This window comes from Carassius carassius, chromosome 37 (genome assembly GCF_963082965.1).
Source record: "Carassius carassius chromosome 37, fCarCar2.1, whole genome shotgun sequence".
Lineage (NCBI taxonomy): Eukaryota > Metazoa > Chordata > Actinopteri > Cypriniformes > Cyprinidae > Carassius > Carassius carassius.
The window spans coordinates 13,331,945-13,358,490 of record NC_081791.1 but is presented as its reverse complement, the minus strand read 5'-3'; the positions used below and the strand labels follow the sequence as shown (position 1 = coordinate 13,358,490).

The window sequence follows — 26,546 nt, the reverse complement described above, 5'->3', positions numbered from 1 at the left end:
GTGTACTCAAGCGTACGCTAGTTGGCAATTTTCAGGCTTTCCATATATGGTTGTTTGACCTACATATTCAGATCAGATACACACACAGGCACAGATACAAATGCGCACACAGGAGAGAAACTGTCCTTCCAAATTACGCTCTTATGTTAACTCTCATATATGTTAGTGTGTGCTTGCACGCCAGTTTCTCATGGGTTTATGGTGCATTTAACACATTCTTTTCTGCATGCTTCAACATTCCCATTGTAAATATTTGATGAAAACCCTTTAGATGTAAGTGATGTTTAATTAATAGTTATGGGCAAAACAGAGATTTCTGAACATCTAGAACTGGCCCTTAGCTTTTTAGTTTCTGATAATATTGATGTTCTGGGTGTTTGCTGATGAGCGGGAATTCTTTTAATATGCTGTCCGATCTCACAGACGAACGCGCTCATGCACAACTCGTCTGTCGTAGAATAATAATCAAGGCTTTAGTGCAACTTCAAGCACAAAAATATCCCTCATCTATCATCTGCTAGAGAACATTTGTGAAGTCATCTCACTGGTTTGATGATCATTAGTTTGCAGTGGCATATACATGTATACTGAAATTATTTTTAATACATCAGATCAAATAAAAGAAGGTGCAAGAAGTGTGTTTATGTGTTGTTTTATGTGAGTTTTCTAAGAAGTGGGAGAGTGTGTTTGATGGAATGATGCAGTGGTATTTCTTGGGAAAAACAACCAAAGCCCTTCTTTCCAAAGAGAAGGAGCCGAGAGAAGGAATAGAGTGAGTGAAGGAGAGTGAGGGTCCTAAATTAATAAATAAAAGCCATAACCACCCTCTGGTGCTGAACAGGAGCACTTAAAGCATTTTAACAAGAGGGTCACTTCATTAAATATTGACCTCCTGTCTAAAAACTCTCTGCAGGAACACTACGACGCCTCACTATGACTAGAGGAGAGAGAGAGAGACGAGGAGAGAAATAGAAAGTAAAGAGAGTACAGAACAGAAGCTAAAGTTAAAAACAGAGAGATGATAGCCAGGATGAAAAAAATATTCAGTCATATAGAGAGACAGACACACACACGCATACTATACAGTCATTCTGTGTGTGTGTGTGTGTGGTAAAATCACATACAGGATAATGCAGGTTATCAATACTGCCATAATAATAATAATGCAATAAGAGACTTTTAATGTAGTAATAATAATATTATTATTTATATTATTTACTATTACTCTTATGCAGAATAATAACTTTACATTAAAAGATCTATGTAAATCTGTTTCATTATTATTCTATAATTAAGCCTTAGTTTATACACTTCTGTCGTAGTATTTTGAAACTGTTTGAATGAGTATCATCAATCTAAGACTTGTAATCTTCACATACATTTTCACATTTACAGTGACATGTGTTAATTAATCTAACTAAAACTAGTGAATGAATAAATTGAGATTATAAAATGGTTTTAAATCATTTTCAGCATCATCTATTGAATGTGAACCATAATTCCTGATAAATCTTGCCACTCTCTACTATATTTTGGCTATTAACAAATTAAGGTGAAATTTGGCAAGAGGGTGCATTAAATGGGTGCATTTTACATTTTGCATTATTTTTTATAAACATTATACAATCTTAGCAAGACATCAAGACCTCTTTTTTTCTGTGACTTTTGTAATGTTTCTTTATGTATATGTGTTGATATTTCTGTCTTTTCTATATTCAATTTTAAATATATATTAAGAATATATATAGAAAAATGTATTACATTTTATGGCCTGGTTTTGTAATGGTTTTGTAGTAAGTTATAATTTTGGTTAAAAACAAATAAAATAAATGGAAAGATACATTAATGTTAAACATATTCTAGTGATAATCTGATTCATTTGAGAATTAGAAATGTTGCTAGTTAGCTTTAAGTTATATAATCTATAGTATGTCTATTTAATATGATATTATGACATACATAGACATTTTTTTCTTTAGATATGGTATGCATAGTAATGCATGTCTACAGAATGTAAGTTTACCCTTTCCTCATCATTACCCGAAGTGCTTGTTCACTCTCGGAATATGTTTGTTTTTGCTCCAGTAGATTTTGGACTGAATTCAGTGTGACCTCTCTGACCTATTATCTCCATGGTGACCGTCCTCTAGCAACCAGCCTCATCAATCAGACACAGCGACAGCTCATCTGTCCCCTGCACTGCACACACCAGGGCCTCCAGCCAGATGTTTGCACGACAGGAGAAACGGCTCCTCCAATCAATGGAGCCGCTCTGTTTGGTAAGGAATATGAGCTGACACGGTCGGAATCATGTTCAATGCAAGCAAAATTATGATGCTTAATGTTTTACCATATTCAGATTGTTTGTGCATTTCAATCACAAATGCCAAGCAGGTTCACTGATTATGGTTTAGCAAGACGAAAAACTATACCTATAAATTATATGGGCAGAAATTGCACAGCCGCCTGCTTCGAATGAAAACCTCACATTTTACAAATATTTAAATTACAGCTCTGACATCACTCACAAAACCATTTTACTTCAGCTTTGTTTACTTCCATTCTTTCAGTCATCTAAAAACGTGAAATAAAAGAGGAACGATTTGAAAAAGTGACTAATTCCTTTTGTTTCGAACGAATTGTGAATTTCATCAGGGTTGATCTCGACCCGCTGCGGTTTTCCGCAGTCTCGGGATGGGAGAGGAGCAGAGCGCTGCTCCTTTAAGAGGTTCGAATTTGACTTTAAAGTGGGTCACAGTAAAAATATCTTCAACAATTATTCATGCAGCCCTCCCTCTCTTTCTGTACCTCCTCTCTAAAATCTGCATGGTGCTGCAGTGCTGGAGTTGAGAAGCAGGAGAGATGACTCTTTTGTTTGGTCACAGGCGGATCTGATGAAATGTTGGTGAAACAAATTGTTTTTTTGGAGTAAACGTCTGCATTCAGCCTGTGATTACCATCTTGCCCATGTCCCGCCTTCTGTGCTAGCAGTTGTTGTTTTTATTATTGACTGTTTTGATGCTGAGACGGTAATAATGTGTTCTGTCCAGCATGGAGATCCTACGATCGACGTGCCCCTCGGCCAGTTGCGTCCCTTGTTTGTGACACGTTCAGGTGGATGGCGTGGAGCATGCTCAGTCTGTTTCGAGAACGGGTAAGCATGTGATCAGTGCAGGAGTGAATGGTACAGCACTGCAGCATATGGGAGTCTGTCTCTCTGCTCCCTGTAGGTTTAAACTGAACATCTTCAAATTAGTCAGAGAGAGATCAAAGCAGCCCTCGCCATCCTCATCGAGAGGAAGGCTTTGAACTTCCTCCTCCCTCTCCTGTGAGTGAGCGTGTGTGTGTGTGTGTGTGAGGGAAAGAGAGCGAGAGAGAAGGGATGAGATAGGGTGGTGTGTTGGTATGGAAATGAGTGAAATCTCATGAGTGTGTTTCTGAGAGGCGAGAGAGTTTCTTTTTGATCGTGTGTGTGTGTGTGTGTGTGTGTGTGTGTGTGTGAAAGAGAGAGAGTTCTTGTGCATTCTTGTCATTCTCTTGCACAGATTTTAATCCTTGGAATTCATTCATTACTTGGTTCATTTTCATTGTTATGATTTCAGCATTTAAATACTTTATTAGCTCATGTTGTAATCAGAAATTGTCCACTACATCTGCCCAAAAATACAGTATCACACTTATACTATTCTCAATTTTAAATGGCTTAATTCAGATAAATGTATAAACGTAAATATTTTATTTACATTTACATTTACAATATATTATATTATTTTGAATATGAATATTATGTTGGACAGTACTTTCACATAATCTAGGAATGTTGATATAGGTAAATTAATTAACCACATTAATTTTGTGATTACAGAAGTGTCAGTAACTATATGTTTTTTCATTTCTTTTTCTGATTTCAGTTTACATTATAATTAGATATACTAGAATTATTTTTTAAGTGTTGGGTGTGCATTTATTATATTAATGTAAATTATTAGTAAATAAAATATATTTATATATATTCTTGTTTATTAGAATTTTAAATTAGTCTTGGCCCCATTTTTTAAATAAAAAATAAAGAAATAAATAACTGATAATTGTTTTTGTTTAATTTATTTTTAATTGATTTTTAAACATTGTCATAAACGCACTGTAAACTAAAATAAATCAAAATAAACTCAACATATTCAATTAATTAAAAAAATCTTAAAATTAACACTAAAATTATCAAATCAAATCACTGAGAAAAAGAAAATCTGTAAATAATGGGCAAGATAGATGTTTTGTTAGAATATTTTTTAATAAATGGCTGATCTCGATGTTAGGTAATTTTTGTACGGTCTACCATTTTGCTGTAATCACTATGACAGATTCTGCGGTTGTCTGGATTTTTTCACGCACCGTGTTTTCATCAAAAAATGAAAAAATAAACAAAACTTCATATGAGCTACACATTCATATTCTGCCTGCTTCGGAGACGGATATTTGACATCTAGGTCACTAAAGAAAGAGCCTCATAACAAGAAAGGCCTAGAATACCATGAAATACTGTGAAAATAACATGACAACTGTTAACATAAAAACAGCCAAGAAATATATATATTCACCCATAAAGGCATATTGGCCCCCTCATTGTTTAATATCTGAAGTTTTTGTCCCTTTTTTTGCCGTATTTGCCCTGAGCCCTGATTCATTTCTGACCCTGGCTCCCTGTTGCAGTTCCACATTAGAGACATAATCACATTATGCAGCTTATTGTATTTTCGTGTTTATGTGAAATTGCAAACTGCAGTGAGAAGCTTCGTTCTAATGACCGAAATTATAATTTCACACGAGAGAGATTGTACTGCTAACGGAGGCCTTATAATGATCTGAGAGGTTCAAAGAGAGATGAGTAACAAGCTCACACCAACCATCAAGTCGTTCGATTTTATTGAATGTGATGTTTTACATATCCATGAAGCATTCCCGCACTTTCTTAAACATCTCTCACCTCCTCTAGTCTACACCTGTCCCGACGATCTTCTGTTACCCTCCCGCTCCTCTGGTCACCTGCACCTCAATCCAGCAGTGCACCTTAAGTCCTTTAAATATATACATATCTTTAAAAACTAGACTATTTGTACTGAAACCAATTAAACTGTCTCAGTACACACTTCACCTGTGAGATCGCTGGCTCTCTTATCAAACCATCTAGTACTGTTAAAAATCTTGGTGTAATTTTTGATTCCTCTCTATCTTTCCACTCTCACATTAATTCCATCACTAAATTGGCATTCTTTCATCTACGTCGTATCGTTCAGCTCTGTCCCTTTATCAGTATCTCAGAAGCTGAAACTGTCATCCATGCATTTGTCACCTCACGTCTTGATTACTGCAATGCACTTTTCATTGGTCTATCAGCTAGCTCCATTTCCAAATTACAATACATTCAAAACTCTGCTGCCAGACTACTCACCCACACCAAGCGTTCTGCACATATTTCCCCAATTCTGCATGATCTTCACTGGCTTCCTGTGGCTCACCGTATTAAATTCAAAATTCTCCTTCTCACTTTTAAGTCTCTGCAAGGCCTGGCTCCCCCCTACCTCTGTAACCTGCTTCTCCCCTACACCCCTACTCGCTCTTTACGATCCGCTGATTCCAGCCTTCTCGTTGTCCCTCGGCATCGCCTTGCTTCAATGGGGGGCAGATCATTCAGTGTTGTTGTGCCCAAAATGTGGAACTCTCTCCCCCGATCACTCCGTTCTGTTAACACTATCTCTGAATTCAAATCCATTCTCAAAACACACCTATTTTCTGAATGTTATAGTTCTTAGTTTTTTTCTGCTGGTTACTGCCCCATCTACCCAATTCTCACTTACTTTACTTGCACTCTCAATTGCCTACTGTTGTTCTGTCTGCTGTCTTTGTCAACTGCCTTTATTGTTGTTTGTTTATTGTAAAGTGTCCTTGAGCTCTGGAAAGGCGCTATATAAACAAAACTTATATTTATTAGTATAGTGGCACAAAGATCATTTGAGATCTAACATTGCCTCCACTGACTCATTTCCTGAGAGTAAGGCTTGTTAATGCAGCTCTTGGCAGCTGCTGCCCTCTTGAGGTCTCTGGACATCACTGTGGGATCTCAGAGGGACTCAGTCCTCAAGTGGCTTGTCACCTTGGAGTGCAGTTACTGTGACAACAGGGAGCAGCGATCAGTTGCACCGCAAGCGTGCCAATACACAACTGAGTCATGCTTTGTTTTGTACAGCTAAATATAGGCTATTTCCTCTATGGAGGGTGTTGACTTTACAACTTGTGTAAAAAAAAATATAGGTTTAATAATTTCTATTTAGAAGATTTATATTATCTACAAAATCTACAAATGTTATCATCAAACATGCTTAAGTTCTTTTTTTTTTTTGGCATTGATGGATCCATAAAGAAATGATGGTTCACTGAAATTGTTCTCACCTTTAAGCCTGAATATGTTTGTTCAGTAAATTTTAAAATTAATTCAGTCTAACCTCTGGCCTTTTTGAACTATTATCTTAATGTTGTATACAAAGATCCTCTGCAGGTAGTGTCTTGTGAAGCAAAAAGTCACATGATTGTAACAAATACACAATTAAAACATTTTTAAATTCAAACCATTGCTTCTGGCTAAAATGTATGTCTATAATACATATTGACACTTTCTCTTGTGAAAAAGACTGAATCTGGAGAGAAATATGCACAGATCAAGCACCGTTTACAAGCAAAAACAGTCCAAAACTGTTCTAAACAGATATGTCAGTGGATTTTGATGTGAGAGGACGACAGGGGATGGACTTTTCACTGAAAGAAGTATTATTATGGATTGTGGACTTGTATTTTTGCCAGAATGAACAGTTTAAAGTAAACAAAAAAAAACCTTAATGATAGACTTTTTTGTTACAAACACACCGCTTTTCACTTCAAAAGATGTTAACTGACGGACTGGAGTCATGTGGATAACTGATAGATTGTTGTGATGTTTTTATCAGCTGTTTCGGAATCTAATTCTGACGGCACCCATTCACTGCAGAGGATCCATTGGTGAGGAAATTATGTAAAGTTAAATTTCTAGGTCTACCTCTTGGATAGCCTGAGGGTGAGTACATTTTTAGCACATTTTCATTTTAGTGAATTTGAAGTGCTCGTTATAGTGAATTCTTTATTTGAAGAACTGTTCATTAAAAGGTTTTATAATGAACCCAAAATGGTTTTTCTATATGACATCACAGTAAAACCCACCTTTTTGAAACCTTTATTTTTAAGAGTCTAATACTCTTATAGCCAAAGGTTGTTTTGCTTCTGGTCTTTGTGCTGGCACTTGTCATGTATGTATGAATGATGGAATTAAAGCTGTTCAAATCTGATCTAAATTGTAAGATCCTTTTGTCAGACTTATTCGTCTGTGCACCAGTCGTCACCTAGCAACAACCAAATAAAAGTGTGAGCATTCTGTTGTCTGTGCCATGCATGGTTTCTCACATTAGTGAACTGAACACACACATAAGCGTGTGTTTGCCATCATTACAGACCTGTATACGGAAGGTCAGTGGCTATTATATTGCTGAGAGATAATATTCCATTTGATTTTCTACTCTCAGGCAATTACTACACAATCTTTATCATGCTCTGTGGTCATGATGTTCAAAGCGAGGGGGTTTGTGCAGCTTTTGTTATCTCTCCCTGGCCCTTTGGAATTAAACTTAGATATAACATCATACCCAAAATGACTTCACATGATGACTACTTTCAGATGTGGAAAATGGTTTGAAAACACAGACAAAATTGGGAATACTCTGAAATGTTCCACCTCTCTCACAATAGCCAAGGAGCCCTATAATTTCATGGCGTGTTAGGACAGAGGCAGGAGATGTCTCTGGCGGGTGTTTGACTGGAGGGCCTCAGAGCCTGATATCACACGCTGAATGATAACTCTCAGAGAACCGCTTGCCTCTGCTCCAAAAAAAAAAAAAAAAAAAAACTCCCGCTGATCACAAAGGGAATAGCCTGGAACAAGAGAGATAAAAGAGGTCAGTCTCTTTGTTTGTCCAGCCATCCATCCGTCTGTTTATCTGTCTTTTCTAAGCACAATGCACAACTGCTGCGTGTGCTATGCAGAAACATCAAACAATCTTAACAATATATAAAAATCATGTTTATTTACACACATCCCCCCTAAACCAGATCTTCAACCCACATCTTCAATTGAGTATGCACATGTAGATGGTCTGTGCATGTAGGGATTTTGTTGCAATTACTATTATTTATATTTTAATGACACTGTTCTTTGTAGTGTGAGAATGCATTGTTTTCATTCTGCATAGCTCTAGTGTTTTCACAATACAATCCAGAATTGTTTTACCGCAGCGCCCCCTTGTGTATCATACGAGAAAGCACAGATTTGTCCTGTATAGATATTCTGTGTAGTTGTTTGGTTTGGTTTATCATGCAAGGAAAATGCTTTTATAGCAAACCTGAAATATATCAGCTTCTGCTTCTGCGGCCATCAGCCTCGTGTTTTAGATCCTCAGTCAGGGACAAAACCTTAGCATTTTATAATTATTACATATTATTTCTACTCATTGCAAGACAACGTTTTTATATAGTTTAACTGTTTAGATGTACTAAAATAACAAAACTGAAACAAAAAATAAGATGAAAACTGTACACATACAGTATTTTTTTTATCTAATAAAAAACAATAAATATTAGAAAAATAAAAACAAAATATTACTAAAAACTATCGTATTCTCTCAGTGATCCTAAAATAACACTGATTAGGAATATCACTTTAAATATATATATATATATATATATATATATATATATATTATTCAGCATTACTATAAGCTGAATTCACACGTTTTAACAAATATCAAAGTGTATTATTTAAGATTTGAAGCTTTAATAATAACATTTAAGTATTAGCCTATTAGCAAAATTTTGATTGACTTATTTTATTGGTGTTAGTTATCCGTATTTATTATTTCTATCATCCGTTAGTTTGGCTATGCGAATCTTTCGCCTGGTTTTGGAATTGTACTTCTCTTAACTGAGCACTAGATGGCGGTACATCATCATTGCATTAGGTCTTTGTTATTGAGCGGTCCATCTCTTCGTTTGTTGACTGTTCAGAAAGAGTTTATCAAGTCTTGACTGATGGTTGCAACTTGTTTAATAGCTTTAAATAAATATTTTTGTTACTGTAACATAATAAGGACTGTTTTCCAGGACGACTAAATTGTTCTGTTTTATTAACTACCATGGCACCTTCTTCCATAAAGAACCAACCCGTTTTTACCAACCCGCGAATACTCAGGAAAATGTCCCCACCTTCACATGTATTGTAAGTAAAGCGGCCTTGGCTGGAGGTGTTGCAGCTCACTTTTGGGTCTCATCCAGACCATGCGATTAATCCCTCACAGCACGTGCTCGCTCCCCCATTCACTTCCTCCGTGTCCAAAAAGAGACACGCGTCAGGTCACATAAACAACAAACGGAATTTAGCCTGCATGGTAAAAAAAAAAAAAAAGTGTAAATTTAGAGAAAATTTGAAAAAAAAAAAACGATTTATAAAAAAGAGACTTAAAGATCAGTCCTACAGTACAAACTAATGGGTAACATTGAAGAAGTGTGAATTCTTAAGCATGTTCAATCAGATCGTTATGGCTGTTTTAGTCATTTGCTGCAACTAGTATTTAGCTTTAAAGCCGCTACATGGTTTGACTGTTTGTTATTTGTGTCTCTTCTAGAAGCATAGTTGATCACATATCTTAGTTTATTTTGCCTATATACTCGGTTTAATGATAACAGATTAATTCAGTGGTCATCAATTCTTCATTGATTATATCACTTATGTGATGTTCTACCTTTGTTAACCTATTAGTTCACACGGCTGCAAGTGGCAGAATAAATGCACGCTATGCATAAAGTTATTTTGATCGTTAGTTAGCCTAACTAAAAAGAAACATTTCGTTACAGCAATACTGTGTTAATTCGGCGATTGTAATATTACAGAATGTTTGGTACAATGGCTGTTCACTACAATGTGCCGGCCATGAATTGTATTATGCCATCATCTTTTCAGCAGTTATCATTGCTATAGTTGAATTTAGAGCATGCCAGTTTCTAATCTTCTTAATTAAAACGCCCTCCTGATTGGACAGAGTGATAATCCCGTGGGGCCTCGCGCTCTTACTCACTAGCGAGTAAGACTGCGCGCGAGTCTCAATCTGCCCAGGGCGAGGGCAAGACGCACTGCAAGAACGCGCACGAGTTCAGACGACGCGTCTAAAGTGCACGCAACATCGCTGTCTGCGCGGAAGAGCGTGATAGGGGAAGAAAGATCTCTATCAAAAAGTGTCTTCGTTTCAGCAGCCCTTTGGAGAGCGCCAACGAAAGAGAAGAAAGAAGACAGAGCGAGGAAGCTTTCAAGAGCGCGCACCAAAGTTTTCTACCCGCTTTGTTTTTTGTTTTAGTTTTATTTCGTTTCTCCAAAATGAATGCCAGCGAAGAAAACTTGCTGAAATCGATCAGCAACGACACCCTGCTGGACCTGACGCAGCGCTACGGACAGTCCGCCTTCGGCTTCGGCGCTGGCCATGGTGCTGGGAGTCCTGGCCGCTTCACCCTCACACCTGCCGCGGATTTCCTCTCCGGGCAAACGGGAAAGTCGAACGAAAGCGGCGGAGAGCAGACCAGCGATGAAGATGACGGCTTCGACCACCTAGAGACTCGTAAGAGAAGCGCGGGCTTCGACGAAGAGAAGCATCCGAGTGCGCTCTCCAAAAAGCCGAAGGAGCAGAGATCTCTCCGGCTGAGCATCAACGCGCGCGAGCGGAGACGCATGCACGACCTGAACGACGCGCTGGACGGCCTGAGGTCTGTGATCCCCTACGCGCACAGTCCATCTGTGAGAAAACTCTCTAAAATCGCAACTTTGCTTCTTGCAAAAAACTACATCCTAATGCAGGCACAGGCACTGGAGGAAATGCGCCGGCTGGTGGCTTATCTGAACCAAGGGCAGACTATAACTTCGCCGATTCCCACCGCGCTCGCGCCTTTCGGACAGGCGGCCGTGTATCCGTTTTCAAGCACTGCGCTGGCCACCTGCGCGGAGAAATGCAGCTCGTTCAACGGGACCCCGTCCAACCTGTTCAAACACTGCAATGACAAGCCTTGACTTCCACGCGCTGAACTCTTCCTGCTTCATCCTTATGTTGCTCTGAATTCGCGTTTTTTTGTTGGGAACGGACTTAGGTCTGATTCAAAACCCTTGCTGCGTGTAATTACGATGATTTATTAGAAACACAATAAATAATGTTAACTGAAGGACACGGTATTAATGGAGCAAGCTTTTAAACCCCTCCATTTTTAAAAGCCTTTTCCCTTTTATCCCAAGTGATGGATTGAAAATGATTAGTATTTGTGTGAAAAACTAACAAACAAACAAGAAATTCTGTGTTCACAACTTGCGGAGGACTTATTTCCCAATTATACATTTTCTCTTTTGGGTTCAGCGTTGTTGGTGAACTATGCAATTTACTGCAATTGCCCAAAAACAGTCATTTCTTAAAAACCTGAATCAGAAATGAATAAAGCTGTCTCACCTCCGTCGGTGTTTTCGGAAACACGGTGTAACATTCTCAAATGTTTGGCCTGAAACGATTTTGTTTTTGTTATAGCACAATTCACTTGATTGTATTGTACAACTGTGAAGAATACTTGAGGAAGCCTACAAAGCATTTGATCTTGTTGCGACATGAGTTTCATACTGTATATTGTTTATATGTCTTTATAATTAAAACATATATCTACGACCATCTCTGTTGTTTTCTCCCAAACATACACTATGCTCACATTACTCATTCGATTTATTTTCAAACTGGTTTAAACAAAGGAAGATTTTTATTACAAATAATGCGACCTTTGACATGAACAAACTTTGGGTTCTGTTTCACTAATGTGTACTTTAGACAGGTCAGTTTTTACTGCTTTCGTTTCATATCACATGCAATGTCATTTTGCAAATCATTTAATAACCATTAAATGATTTAAAATAAGTGCAGTATTGATGGTCAAAAATAAAAGCTTCAGTGGTTGCTATTGTTGTCAGTAAGCAGGGCCTAGCACGTGTACATGCCAACACGAGTGTCTCTGCCACATTTCTGTGTATTGAAGGCTTGTGTCACGATTCTAATCGTGTATTGGATTTCTAATCTCTTAAATGAGACTGGTCTTCACTGGTGAGATGCGTCCTGCTGCTGTTGTGCAGGGGCCGGAAGCGCCCCGGGGCCGAGGGGACCTGTCCTTGAGTATTTGTGTGATCGTGAATCGGCAGTGTTCTGTAACCTACCCCTTCCACTTATTAACACGATTTCAGCGCCTGTCGTCCACAGCCTGCTAATGCATGAGCGCAGTTTCATACACACCACTCTTTAACTAAACCTTTTGTCAGTGATCTAACATCACAGACTGTTTTTCTTGATGCTTTAGCCTCGGAGAATTTAGTTTTTAATCGTTTAACATGTATTGCGCAAACAGAGGAGGCAAATAAACACCACCGAGTGTTTAAAATAATTGTTAGAATTAAATTCTTTCCTTAATACATTTGAGATGACATATTTTAAGTTATTAATTTGATGTAGGCCTGTATTGTAATTTTGACCTCTGTTTTGAAAATAAAAATAAATAACGATTCCTGAGTAATGCACGATAAAGGTAGCCTACCTTTTATTTTCCCAATAAACATGAACAGTGCCTTTAACTAAGAAAGGCAGACGTTGACTGTTATTATGGGCATTTTTTTGACACATCAACAGTCTAACTTTATTTTATTTTATTTTATTTTATTTTATTTCACCATCAGAATAGATTTTTAGGATATAACTTCTTGTTGTAGCCTATTATCAAATGTAGCCTACACATTTTATTTAGAAAACACTTTGGGCTTAGCACAAGTTACCGTTACTTTTTAATGGAACTGCTATTCCAAAATATATTAAAATATTTGCCTTTAGCTTAATATGGCACAATGCAATTTATTAACACTTGTTAAACTGCATAATAAAATGTAGGCTAATAAACATTTTTGGGGGCTACCTAAAAATATTGTTTACACTTCAAAGAAACAAAACATTATGCATAACGTTTAGTTTTTAATGTGTTTTATAGTCATTACAGTGAGATTTGTTCTTTAAAAACGAGATTGCCCTCACATTATGCCATCACTTCTAATGAGCTTCTCAGTCTCTGTACCTGTCCAATAAGTGTGCGCTCGAGAGAAAGTGATCTTGAACTCACGCTGCGTTAAATGAACAGTCATCACTCCCAGTGGGTACGTCACTGCAGTGTCGTGTCGTAACAGCATTACACCGCTCTCCTGACACATGACTTACCGCTGAACACTTCTGACAAGGAGGAGAGCAGCGATCTCGAGTGACAAGCGCAGTTTCCATAATCACTCTTGATTTCATCTAATTGGTGTGGATTAGAAATGGGACCGCTGTAATTACTTTTTTTTAAGCCTGTTTAGTGCTTTTATGAACTTGTTTTAAGATGAGTTTTCGATGATTGTTGTTTTTCTGGTTCTTGCAGGACCTCTGGTTTTAAAGAAGAATCTTATAATTTGCTAATTAAAAGCGTGCACAAAGACGTGGGATATAGACCTACAGCAGAGAAGGAATATATATATATATATATATATATATATATATATATATATATATATATCTTTTTTTTTTTTTTTTTTTTTTTTTTTTTTTACGTGGAACCAAAGATCGCTAATGAATCGCTTGTGAACGAATCCTTTCGTTCAGGTAAATGATTTGGTGTTTTTAGCAAATCAGTTGGGTCAGTTGACTCGATAATAGCTCATAAAAGATGCTCGTTTACTGCCATCTACTGACCTAAAATTACATTTAGAAATTTACGAAGTCAAATCTTTACATATAGCATAGCATAGCCTATTTAAAATAGTTAATTCAAAGGGATAATTATGATATATAAAGAGATTTTTAGAAGGAAAGATAAAATAAATAATAATTTTCACTTCACTTCACTTCACTTCACTTCACTCATAAATAGAGCAATAAATATATTACAAATATAAAAAAACAAACGATCAGTGAATGGATTAAAAAAAACTCTTCACTGCCTGTCCAGGAAATATTGTCACTTCTCAAAGATATTTGTCAGATTACTGTGTCATTAGATTCGTTATAGTGTTTCCAGCAGTTATGATGTCTGATTTGTGAAACAAATGTCTCTAATACACCGTTTCTTTTTAATGAATCCGTCAAAGGATTTATGAAAGCCCCTGAATTTGCTTGTGAGTAGCAATGTGATTCGGACTTACTCAGTGAATCGTTCAGAGCCTTCGAACCAAAATGAATCAAGAACTGTGAAGTATATGTTAACGTAAGTATATATTAGCGATGCATTTAATAAGCTGAAGCATTTTTGAACAACTATATGTATCAATTGAATCTGTAATTGATTAACTCAACAAGTAATGCAGCTCCTAAATGTTTCACTCAGTTACTATTTCTGCACACTATTTTTAAGGTTTATTTGTTTGTGAGCTTTTCTTATAGGTACATGAGAAACTCTTATGATTTGGAATCTGAGCATTTTGTGTATTAGAGAACCTTATTCCATACTAATTAGCATTTAGCTTAAACATTTGGTTTAGATATTTAATCAGATAAACAACTTTGCATACATACCTGTTAACTGCAAATACCTGTTTTATGGCATAATGAGTGCTGATAAATGCACCTTCTGTTTGCTTCAAAACTAAAGTACTTTATTATAGGGATTCAGCTATTTCTCACGTCTTACAGTATTTGCCCTGCTTTTCTGTGGGTTCACTGCAGAATGATTTCATTACCGTAGCTGGGAGCTTCTGTTTGTGAGTGTTTGTCGCTCTTCGCAGGCGGTTGAGGAGAGGGAAAAACATATGCCCTTAAGTGCCGGACTCTGCCGAGTGTTTCTGACAGCACTGCTGAGAGTCATTAAGCTCTTGAGGAAGCACATCACAGCTCTGCCCTCACTCATGTATATACGTATATAGCTGCACACACATGTTTGGGACTGCGAGCTTCGGCAATGCAAACAGGCCGAGAGCAACAAAGGGGAGATGGGGGCGGACTGCTGGAAACGGCATTCAGGTTGGTGCTTGTTTATGCACAGCAGACATGCAGACACTGGAAGGCACACAGGCAAAATGTCAGAGGCCTCTGGAATCAGAAGAGGTAGTTTGGAAGGAAATACAAAAGTGTATAAAGCAGTACGTCTGTATGTGGTGACCCTTGATAGACTTGCGTGTGCGTAAGAGCGGGCTGAAACGCTGATTTAGAGGGTACAGATGGTCTGTATGAGATAATTAGTTTCTTTTTATGTCCCTTTGGTGCTGCTTTTTTGTTTGTTTTCTTCTATGTCTTGCACTGTCTCTCCATTTATTCAGGTGGAGATGTGCATTTTTAAGAGGGGATCCCCTACGGTGGGTCTGTGACATCATCCCAGCCCCCCTGCTCGCGGCCCAGTTTGTCGTATGCGATGACCAGCTAAGTCATTTGGTTCCGAGGAGCCATGTGATTCAGGCCGACGTGAGAGACAATGCGGCATGAAGGACCAGCCCTCCGTTCGTTACTCTAATCAGACGTGGATGCGGGAGGGCGGCACTGCCTGTCTATATGCCCGCTAATGCTCTTAGCATGGCATGCAGGCCTGATCCTTCACCCATCGCCACAAGGCATCTGACACCATGCATTTAAACTGTAGAATTATGCTGGATGAAACGAGGAGCACAGAGGAGAAGAAAAGAAGGTTAATGGTCCCAAGGAAGAAAAGCTACAGCTTCATACAGATGTGTTGGTGTGGTCTAGCAGACCCAGCTGCTATATCAAGAATCAGGATTTTTGTTTTGTGTCTATTTGATTCCACAGAATATTACAGGTTCAACTTATAATCAGCATTTGGGGCATAATGGTGATTACCACTAATATATATATATATATATATATATATATATATATATATATGTATATATATATAGTAAAATAAATAAATTAAACAAAAGAATATTTTGGCTTCGGTACAAGTCCTCAAAATTTTTATCAATTTCCAGCTATCACAAAATTCATTACCACTTGTCAAAAAAGGCAAACATTTGGGTTGGAGTTAAGGCAATTATTGGGGCCAATACTGTATGTGAACATTAAAATCCTTTTAATAGTATTTCCACAAGGTATAATACGGATGCTAACACAATTTTAGTGTGAAATAGCTTATTAAACATATCTGTGTAACAACAGAATTTCAGCTCTAATAATACACAAGATTTAACAGAAAACTTAATTTAAATTGTATAAAATGAATACATTTCTGCTTTTAAATCATTTAAAAAATGTCCCCATTCACTTCCATTGTAAGTGCCTCACTGTAACCCATATCTTTGCCTTTTTAAAGAAAAATAGGGACAGGTGCTAATTAATTTTTGTGGTATTTAGCATGGTACACTTTACAATAAGGTAAATTATTAGATAACATTTATGTAATGACTAACATTAACTAACAATGAACAATACATTTGTTATGCTATTTTCTAAAAATGTTGTTAACCTATAACCTTTTGTTAACTAACTATTAATGTATAATATGATTGTTGAATCATATGAGCTCAGGTCCATTCAATAATATTAACAGACATATCTTCAGATATTAATCATGTATTAGTATGTTGGAATTAACAAATGATTATAAATGCTTAAACTTTTTTTATTGTTAGTTTATAATGTTATTAACTAACGTGATCTTAATGTGTACTGAAGACAGAATTTTACTTCTGAATCACTGAAAGAAAAATGCATAGAAAGTTTTGCTATAAGCCCCCAGGCATGTAGTCTTGCACTGTATTTAAAAGCGGTGTAACAGAATGAGAGAGAAAGGAGGACAGAATAAGTGGTTGTCTCCCAGTTCGTCAGTGTATGTGAGCTGACACACAGGGCAGCCAGTCCACTTCCTCAGCTTAATCTCTGTAATGGCCCTCAGACGCCAAACTGGTGGGGGGAAATTTGGGGCGACGACAAGAGAATAGAAACACTGAAAAAAGAGACATGCACCAGTTCAACCACATTTCCCCTCCACTGTCAGGGCCATTACATTCATGAACAAACAATCAGGTAGTGGTGGTTTGTGGTAGTGTAGCACATGACATGCTTGCACAATGCAGACATGTGCATGCTAACAAGGTCTCTTTGAAAAACATGAATTGATTTTTAAAGATGAAGTAATAGAATTGCAGGACATTAACAAACATATGGACATTATGTTGTGCATTAATTTATTTAGATGCAACCCTACAGACAATACGCCTACACACACACATTCACCCGTTCTGCCCTCCTGGAGGCAGCTTAGCAGAGACTCTGTTTTGTAAGGAGCAGGGGGAGATGGTTAACATCTTTAATTAATGCCAGAAACTATATAATTTGCCATCCATAATCTTCCATGCACGTAGGATTCTGACAGACAGGCAAAGGTGTGCGGCAATGCAATGGCTAATAAACACAGCAGACTGAATCATAATGCATCACGCACCTTTATGTGAATGTGTTTTATGAAGGAAAAAAATCATAGTTAAACATTTAGAAAAATATATGTTAGCTTCAGTTCAGTTTAAGTTTAATAGTATAGCAATCCTACAAAAATACAAAATAGTATCATAATACTACAAAATTGCAATTTCAACTTATTAAGAAAAAGTACAAGTCTGGACTACTTAAACTGTCAAAGTGACAAACACATCTTTACATCTCAAACAAAATACACAAGTGTTACCAGAAAATTTCATGTGAGTGCTTTTATAAAATTAAGTTTCAATTTTACTACAATTTTACAATAATTGTTTTACTAAATGTTACAATTTAAAACCATAAAAGTGACACGCACAACTTTACATCTCAACTAATGCAAAGGTTTTAAATGAAGAATTAATGTGCTTTTGTAAAATTAAGTTTAAATTTTACTATAATTTTACAATAACCATTTCCAAATTTTACAATTTAAAACCATAAAAGTGACACGCACAACTTTACATCTCAACTAATGCAAAGGTTTTAAATGAAGAATTAATGTGCTTTTGTAAAATTAAGTTTAAATTTTACTATAATGTTACAATAACCATTTCCAAATTTTACAATTTAAAACCATAAAAGTGACACGCACAACTTTACATCTCAACTAATGCAAAGGTTTTAAATTAATAATTAATGTGCTTTTGTAAAATTAAGTTTAAATTTTACTATAATTTTACAATAACCATTTCCAAATTTTACAATTTAAAACCATAAAAGTCACACGCACAACTTTACATCTCAAATAATTAACAACTTTTAACAGAAGAATTTATGTGTTCAATTTATTGTCCATTGCAAGTGTCCCCATAATCATAATCTAAAGGGGAGGGGGAAAAAATCCTTAAAAAAAAATCTCTTATCCAAAAATAGCTAATGTTTTTCATTGATACTTGATTAGCCTCATATGTTTTGAGGTATTTTTTATACCTTTTATGACATACATTTTACTTCATGCACTTGACTATTGAATTCATTAAGTGTTGTAAAATGTGTTTGGGTTTTCACATGGATAAAAGAAACTCCTCCTAACTTGGACATACTCATACGCAGCCCTCAGCTCAAGCCGGCACTCACATTCCCTCAGGCTGGCAGGCAGACAGGAGGTGGAGGCTGCGAGTGCGAGCAGAGCTGGCTCTCTGCGTTCCTGGGCGTCTGAGATGGAATGAAAGGAAAGATTAATGGCGTTTAGCACGGCAGTGAGACTCATGCGTTCCTAATTAAAATCGGACGAACAAGTGCGCGGCCAAGGATCAGTGGCTTTTAATGAGGAGCTTGTAGGCTGATTTGGGCATAATTTTCTGCTTAATAAGGCTGGTTTAAAAAGTCATTTTGGAGGGATGGCACTCTTTTGAACCTGCTCATTATCAATGAGGGTACCTCACTTAAGTACTTCAGGAAACGGTGACTTTAATTAATATAGAGCTGCCACGTGGCTGTGCTGACAAGACAGAGCGAAAGCAGTAGAGACAGAGAGCGAGAGAGCGAGGGAGGGTTAAAATTGATGAAGAACTTTCAAGGGCAATGGTTTCATTAAGCGGCTTCATTACGAACCGAATAACTCTTTGTGTCATTTGGATTCCTGGCCCCTGTGCTGTACTGTGCAGACTGGGAGGTGATGTACTGTCACTCGACAAGTCCTGACATGAGAGAAGAGCTGTGTAGAGTCAGACATGCTAACAGGACCTAATAACCCTCCACCCCCCCCCCCCGTAATGTCCCATTCAGAGTTTACAATTCACCACACACCCCTGTTATCTACATCACTGGGTGAGAGGACAACAGGACAAAGCATTTGTAGCACGGCCATTTATTTGTGATTAGTATTGTTAGGTGAACCCTGTTTGAGCACTGGTAAGTCATGCACTCGTTCTCAGCGTGTCACTGGTTTCTGGACATGGCCCACACTGCATCAGGTCCAAATGAGGGAATCTGGGTTCGAGAGGGATGTGTGGCCTCAAGGGCTAAGTGCAGGCAGGCAGGGAAGGAGGGGGTGTTGAGATTTATCTAGACTAGTCACAGTCGATCTCTGCTGCAGTGAATTGGGCTAAAGACTCTCAAAGCCTCCTCATCTCATTGAATTAATCTGCTTATGGCTGATTCTACAGTTCAGGATCTTTATCACGGGAAAGTGCTTCACTCCGGGGACTCTCACTTAAAGCCCAGTCAATCACTAACACTCATGTGCCTTTGCCGTTTTTTTCTTTTTAAACCACTTTTATGTTCTGCTAATTACACCTCACTTTTGAAGAATTCTCAACAATGATTTATGATCTAATTTGATATACAAACAGACAGAAAGACAGACAGACAGACAGACAGACAGAAGTAGATGCATTAATTTAACTGAGACTTGCTATAGCACTTGCATATCGTTGCTCTTTTGCTGATTTTGATTGCTTCCATTGTCCTCATTTGTAAAGTCGATTTGGATAAAAGTGTCTGCTAAATGACTAAATGAAAATGTAAAAGAAAGATAGATGGATAGATGGATAGATTCAAACCAGATAAAAGGTATGATAGATAGATAGATAGATAGATAGATAGATAGATAGATAGATAGATAGATAGATAGATAGATAGATAGATAGATAGATAGATAGATAGATAGATAGATAGATAGATAGATAGATAGATAGATAGATAGATAGATAGATAGATAGATAGATAGATAGATAGTTTTTTTTTGGACGCCCTGGCTCAACATGTGAACACATTCACAAACCAGCTTAAAATGTATTGCTTGAAACAACTGCTGAAACTAATACTAATCAAATAATTCACCACTGGCTCAGAAGTGGGCTTTTAATTAAGAATCAGACATTCTCCTTTCTTGTCTTTGTTGTTTTCTTTCTCTCCCATTTTAATTTCTTTTCAAGCATAATACTTGTTTTGAATGTGCTATAATGGTATAATGGCACGAGTAGAGAGCGGGAGGACAGTGAGAGGCTGAGAGACGGGCACAAACACACACACAGACTCATTTTAATCATCTCAATGGGATCCACTGCCATGATTCCAGCCTTTCATACTGGTTGATGTCATTCACACTCTTACCCCATGCAAACCCAATCAGTATCAGGTAATATCAGCCACTCTTTGAAGGATTAAAAAGAATAAATGGGGTTTTACTGCGTTTTGTCTGAGGGATAATGCCTCTGAAATATTGTAATAATGAAAATGGATTTGATTTATGTAATTTCTTTCTGACTTAGGTTTCTCCAGGATATGGGGGTGGCAGAAGGCCTTCTTAACTTGCTTTGATATTAAAGGGATCCAGTTGTTTTTCAGTTCTTCTGCCCCTGAGGTAGAAGCTTTAGAGTTGAATAGCGAGAGAAGAGATGTGCCCTAAAGCCTCCTCAGCTAATACTAATATCAAGATAAGCCCTTTCACGAGTAACTTGTTATTTCGCACACGCAATACCACTGAAATACAATAATGTAAGATGCTTTTTCTTTTTATTGTTTCATGTTTGTTTTGTTCCTTTGTAACACAACAGTTCACTTGTTTTGAATCTGCAGGCACGTGACTTAAGCAAGTTTACTCTTTATCACCTCAATCCACTATAAAGCCCACCATTAAGAGATAAAGGGTAAAACAGCATTCACGTTTATTCCTTTAGCAGACACTATTCAAATAGACATTATTCAAAGAAACAGGGTTAAAAAAAAATTATAAACGATAATTAGAAAAGATAAAAATGTACATTTTCAGATTTAGGCAAATCTAATTTAAATGATATTCATTATTTGATTCATCTGTTATTCCATGCTAAAATTATCGGTAACACTTTAGTGTAGGGTCAAATTCTCACTAATAACTAGTTACTTATTAGCATGCCTATTATTAACATATTGGCTGTTTATTAGTGCTCATTAAGTACATATAATGCATGACATCCATAATCCTACCAAATACCCTAAACTTAACAACAACTGTACCTTATAAAGTAATAATAAGCAGCAAATTAGGAGCTAATTGAGGCAAAAGTCATAGTTAATGGTTAGTTAATAGTGAGAATTGGACCTTTTTATCATATTTTCATATTTTATATTTTATTCATAAAAAATTGTGACCAAATTATCATATTTTACCCAAATGTCCAGTCCGAATTATATTTGAAAAGATAAAAAGGCCACAAAATAATTTCAAGAAAACAAATCTTTCTACAAGTCTTTACTGCATGCAAACCAGTTTAGGTTGATTCATGAACAGCTCATATGAATGAATCATTCAGAAAGATTCACAAACTCACTGAATCCGTTATCATGGGGTTTTATTGTAACTGTCTGGAATATTTAATTAATACACCTAAAAATTCATTTACACACCTGTTCAAAAGTTTGTGCTTGGTACGAATTTAAAAATTCTTATGAAAAACTGTAATATTGTGAAAAGTTATTGCAATTTTAAATAATTGTTTTAAAATGTATTTCTGTGAAGTCAAAGCTGAATTTTCAAGTCTTCAGTGTCACATGAGTCTTATGAAATGATTTTAATATGCTCATTTGATGCTCGAGAAACATCTCATATTATTATTAATGTTGAAAACAGCTAACATTGTTTTTTCCACACCCTTTTAATTGAATGCATTCTTCCTAAATAAGTTTTCTTACTGACCCTAAAATATTCTTTCTGTGTATCTTACTGACCTTAAGATATTTAACAGATTACTGTATGCATGATATAAATGATGTACAATATACATTTTTAAAGTGAATATTTAAACCCTATTACCAAATGTATAGCAATTTTAATTTGAAATCACGAAATATTGATTTCATACCTGCCAATGAAAAAAAAGTGATAAAAATTTCTATGTTTTTAAGATGACATACATTAATAATATATTGGCTTTACAAATCAAAGTAAACCAGAAAAGAAAATTAGCAGATCTCTCTGCAGTCCTCAAAGAGTCTGGTTTTTCTATCACAGTGCTGACCCTTTCATTCAAGATGCTGTTATCACTCAGCCCTGCCATCTGCATTTTGATAATTAGACTGTGTAATGACAAGTGTTTGGTTTTATGTGATTAGAGGTGTGTTATGGCTGGTCCTGCACCCCTCTGCTGCTAAGGTTGATGTGACAGCGCTCCATCCATCATGCTGAGAGGGGCCGATCCATAAGAGGGGTGAGGGGGTGTATCTGAGGTAATATTCTCCCTCTTAATTACTCTTGAAGGATAATGGCCCAGATGACTTTGAGGAGGAACAGGACAGAACACAACAGATAAACTGATGCTGGGTAGAATCACTGTCAGATTCAATATGAAGTAACACATATGGCCCTCAAAAGCTTGATAGTCTGTTATTAAGTGTGTGTGTGTGCTGTCTAAATGAATAATGTAATGAAAACAGAGGAGGATCTGGTAAGGGACTTTTCTGAACTCAGCATTTATGTGTCATTTATTTTTGAGAGAATATGGTTGTGTAGCTTCAGCTTGTTTTAATATATAGCATGAATGAACACTGCTTTCTGAGCCTTGTGTGTGTGTGTGTGTGTGTGTGTGTGTTCATACGCTTTCGAGGAGGTCTCTTCATTACTGCCACTCCCCTGCACTTCCTCAGATAATCCTCACACCCTGCAGAGACTACAGGAGAACTGGCAGAAACCAACACACACACACACACACACACACAAACACTCACGATCTCTATCTCAACTCTATAGGATGTTGTAGAGCCATTATTGAAAAAAAGCGTTTTTCTTTTCAGTTCTTTACCCTGAATAAAATTATCTTTGAAACAATTTTCACTCAGAAATTGCTGGTAAATTTGAGAAATAATTACAAAGAAACAGCAAGTAACACTGAATGTGTTTTCATGTTTACAAAACTCTTTTTTTACAGTGTACTACTATTTGTTCTATAATGAAACACATATCACTTGGTCTCAAAATAAATAAATAAAAATATGTTACGGTTTATGTTACAAAAGAAAAAGTTCCAAAATAATACGTGAAATTAATTAGAACTTAAAGGAATCGCTAATTGTTTTGGAAAATGTTCTCACCCTAAGGTGAGAGTTTTAAAGTTAACATGCCAAAATGATGGATTTGTTTCTAACAAACACACAGATTTTCACTTGATAAGCCATTAAATATCTGTTTGGACTCTCATTCAGACGGCACCCATTCACTGCAGAGGATCCATTTGCGAGCAAGTGATGTAATGCTACATTTCTCCAGATCTGTTCAGATGAAGACACAAACTAATCTACATCTTAGACGGCCTGAAGTTGAGTCAGTGTTCAGGGAATTTTCATTTTTGGATGAACTTATCATTTAATTTAATTTATCTTTATAAATCTATCTTTTTAGTAAGATTTTATTACTAGAGAATGAGACCAAACTACGCATTTTTAGCAGAGATTTTGCAGCATAATGGACAAAAACAATCTAAAGTTGTTTCTGGACCACTGTCCTTTTAAAATGAACACCCAATAACATTTAAATGTACAGATTTCCACTTGCACATCCTGAAGCTTTCCAGCCAATGGTTGATACTCTGTCCTTGTCAACCAATCATCTCTGGCCCATGTATTATTATCACATAACAGCAAACAGTGGCTGATCTGTATCAAAGACTCAGTGCAGATATATTTGTGTTCCTCCACCCTTCCTGATATCTCTTATATTCAGAACATGGGATTTTCCATCATTTCATTTTAATCATGACAATGGGATCAGATAATCCGGGCCAGAGAGCGGGTTTTGATTGTTCTGATTGAGTCTCTTTTGTTGGGCAGATATGTAATATGGAGCTGTAAGAGGATTTAACACAGTAGATTGTCTGATTTAATCATGTTTGCAGAGGTAAAGCAGCACTTACATGCTTGGAGGGGGTTAAAACAGAACATGACAGTAGTTTGAGGCAGTGAAGGGGTTGGTTTAATACTCAGTGGTCTGATCGCCAGTTATTTGGAGCTAAACATAAACTACGCTGTAAAGTGTGAATATGTGCAGTTATTATATTAAGGGACTATTTCCACCTGATCCGACCCTTTAATATGAGACTGAATTATCGGGTTTTTTGTGAGTACAAGCACATGCATATTCCAGCATCATGCAGGGAACGTCTCCAGCTTATTAAATGGATTCTGAAATGTGACTCGCAAAAATATATCATAGATTGTTGAGAGAAAAAAGAAAGTCTGAAATGTATGGTCAGTTAAATTGACTCAAATTGACCCTATGCAGATTAATTGCTCTTAACTGAAAATTTATATATTTATTAGGATAAGTATAATATTTTATAGAATATTTGTAATAATTAATAGAATGTTGTTCATTTATTTATTTATCTAGCATGTTATATAATTAAATAGTATATAACTATTGTGTGTGTGTGTGTGTGTGTGTGTGTGTGTGTGTGTGTGTGTGTGTGTGTGTGTGTGTGTGTGTGTGTGTGTGGGGGGGGGGGGGGTCCTGTATAGTAATATCAGTAATTTCTGACCTTGTGGTGACATTTTTTTGGTCCCGATGAAGAAACAAGTTTATAAATCCTACAGAAGGAATTTGACACTATTAAAAAAATATTTTGTATATATATATATTTTATTTCAATTTTGTATAATTCATAAATATATAACTAACACATATATTTTTAACTTAATTTCATCTGCCCAATGTAATATATTGCCTTCCAAAAAAATCATTGTATTCATTGACTGTAAAGTCCAGTTATATCTATAGTGTATAGATATATATATTCTACTGTATATGAATAGTCCGTTTCATATTCTGTCTGTTTTCTTTTATGTATTATGTATATAAATTTGTCCTTCTAACATTAGCACTCACTATTCTATTTCTATTCTATCTACCTGTTTTATTTGTAATAATTATAAAATATAATATTAACAACTCTCTCTATATTATTTCTATTCTATGTTTTTTCTTTCTATATATACACATATTTTAGTTTCTGTGTATACACACACACACACAACAATACTACTGATAATACATACAATATACATAAAAAGTATATGCTTGTAATTTTGTTATATTTCTTATAAGTGTCTCCATCAGTGAAAGTTGCAATCTGGCTGAGAGAGTAAAAGCCAGTGTGAGACAGAACACACACACACACACACACACACACACATACAGGGAAGGAGTGTGTGGGGATTAGGGGGAGATATTCACCCCCTCTATTAATCCCCTCAGTAGAAGAAGGAGTCTGCTCTCACACACACACACACACACACACACACACACACGAACAAATGCATGACATTTTAGCATTTCTGAATGGCGCTGTGTTATTTCTGTACCGACAGACTGTTTGACTCTGGTTTACAATGACAACATTTCTGTTTGTGTCTGTGTGTACATGAACATTACTTATTGAGTTAGCATCTTAATTCAGAAATGACCATCTGACAGTGCCAGATCCAGTGATTACTTGTGAATAATCCATATGACTGGATGTTTGTTGGTATGTGTTAGTGTGCATTAGCACGCATGTGTATTTGTGTATGGGCCTGTGCTAACAGTCATTATTTACATTAGAGCTGAAGGGTTTTCTGTGGTTTCTGCTCTAATGCTCTGCTGTAATCCAGCTGAGAGCTCGAGCCTGTCTCGGACTGAGCAGGGCCAATTTCCCTCCCATCCCTCTCACACTTACCCACACACATCAACACCGAAACATTCTGTTTCATTCATCTCATTCAGCTCTCCGCAACCTTTGCGTTTACAGTGGGGTCCAATTGTCTGAGGCCACATTCAACACTGGGTCTAAAAAATCTAATTTAAACCTGAAAATAAATAAAAAAGTTTTCAGAATTTGTAAAATAAAGCAACACTATGCCATAACATTTTTAAGAAATAATCTGATTCTGAAGTATTTCTAGATCAGTAGTCAAATAAATACATTGGTGATATTATTCCCTAATGATGCT

General features: G+C 36.5%; 2 protein-coding genes across 2 annotated transcripts in view; both read left to right on the top strand.

Moving 5' to 3' along the window:
* The window catches only part of LOC132118065 (N-fatty-acyl-amino acid synthase/hydrolase PM20D1.1-like), a 324,185-nt gene that overhangs the window by 233,890 nt on the left and 63,749 nt on the right, over nucleotides 1-26,546 (top strand). The gene's annotated exons all lie outside the window — the stretch shown is intronic.
* Nucleotides 10,238-11,828, top strand: LOC132117701 (class E basic helix-loop-helix protein 23-like). Its single transcript, XM_059527015.1, has one exon. It carries the CDS (start codon nucleotides 10,505-10,507, stop codon nucleotides 11,186-11,188), a length of 684 nt encoding a protein of 227 aa, XP_059382998.1. The 5' UTR covers nucleotides 10,238-10,504; the 3' UTR covers nucleotides 11,189-11,828.

What these genes read in the sequence shown, in the direction of transcription:
- LOC132117701 (XM_059527015.1), top strand. Translation starts at nt 10,505, where the DNA reads ATGAATGCCAGCGAAGAAAACTTGCTGAAATCGATCAGCAACGACACC.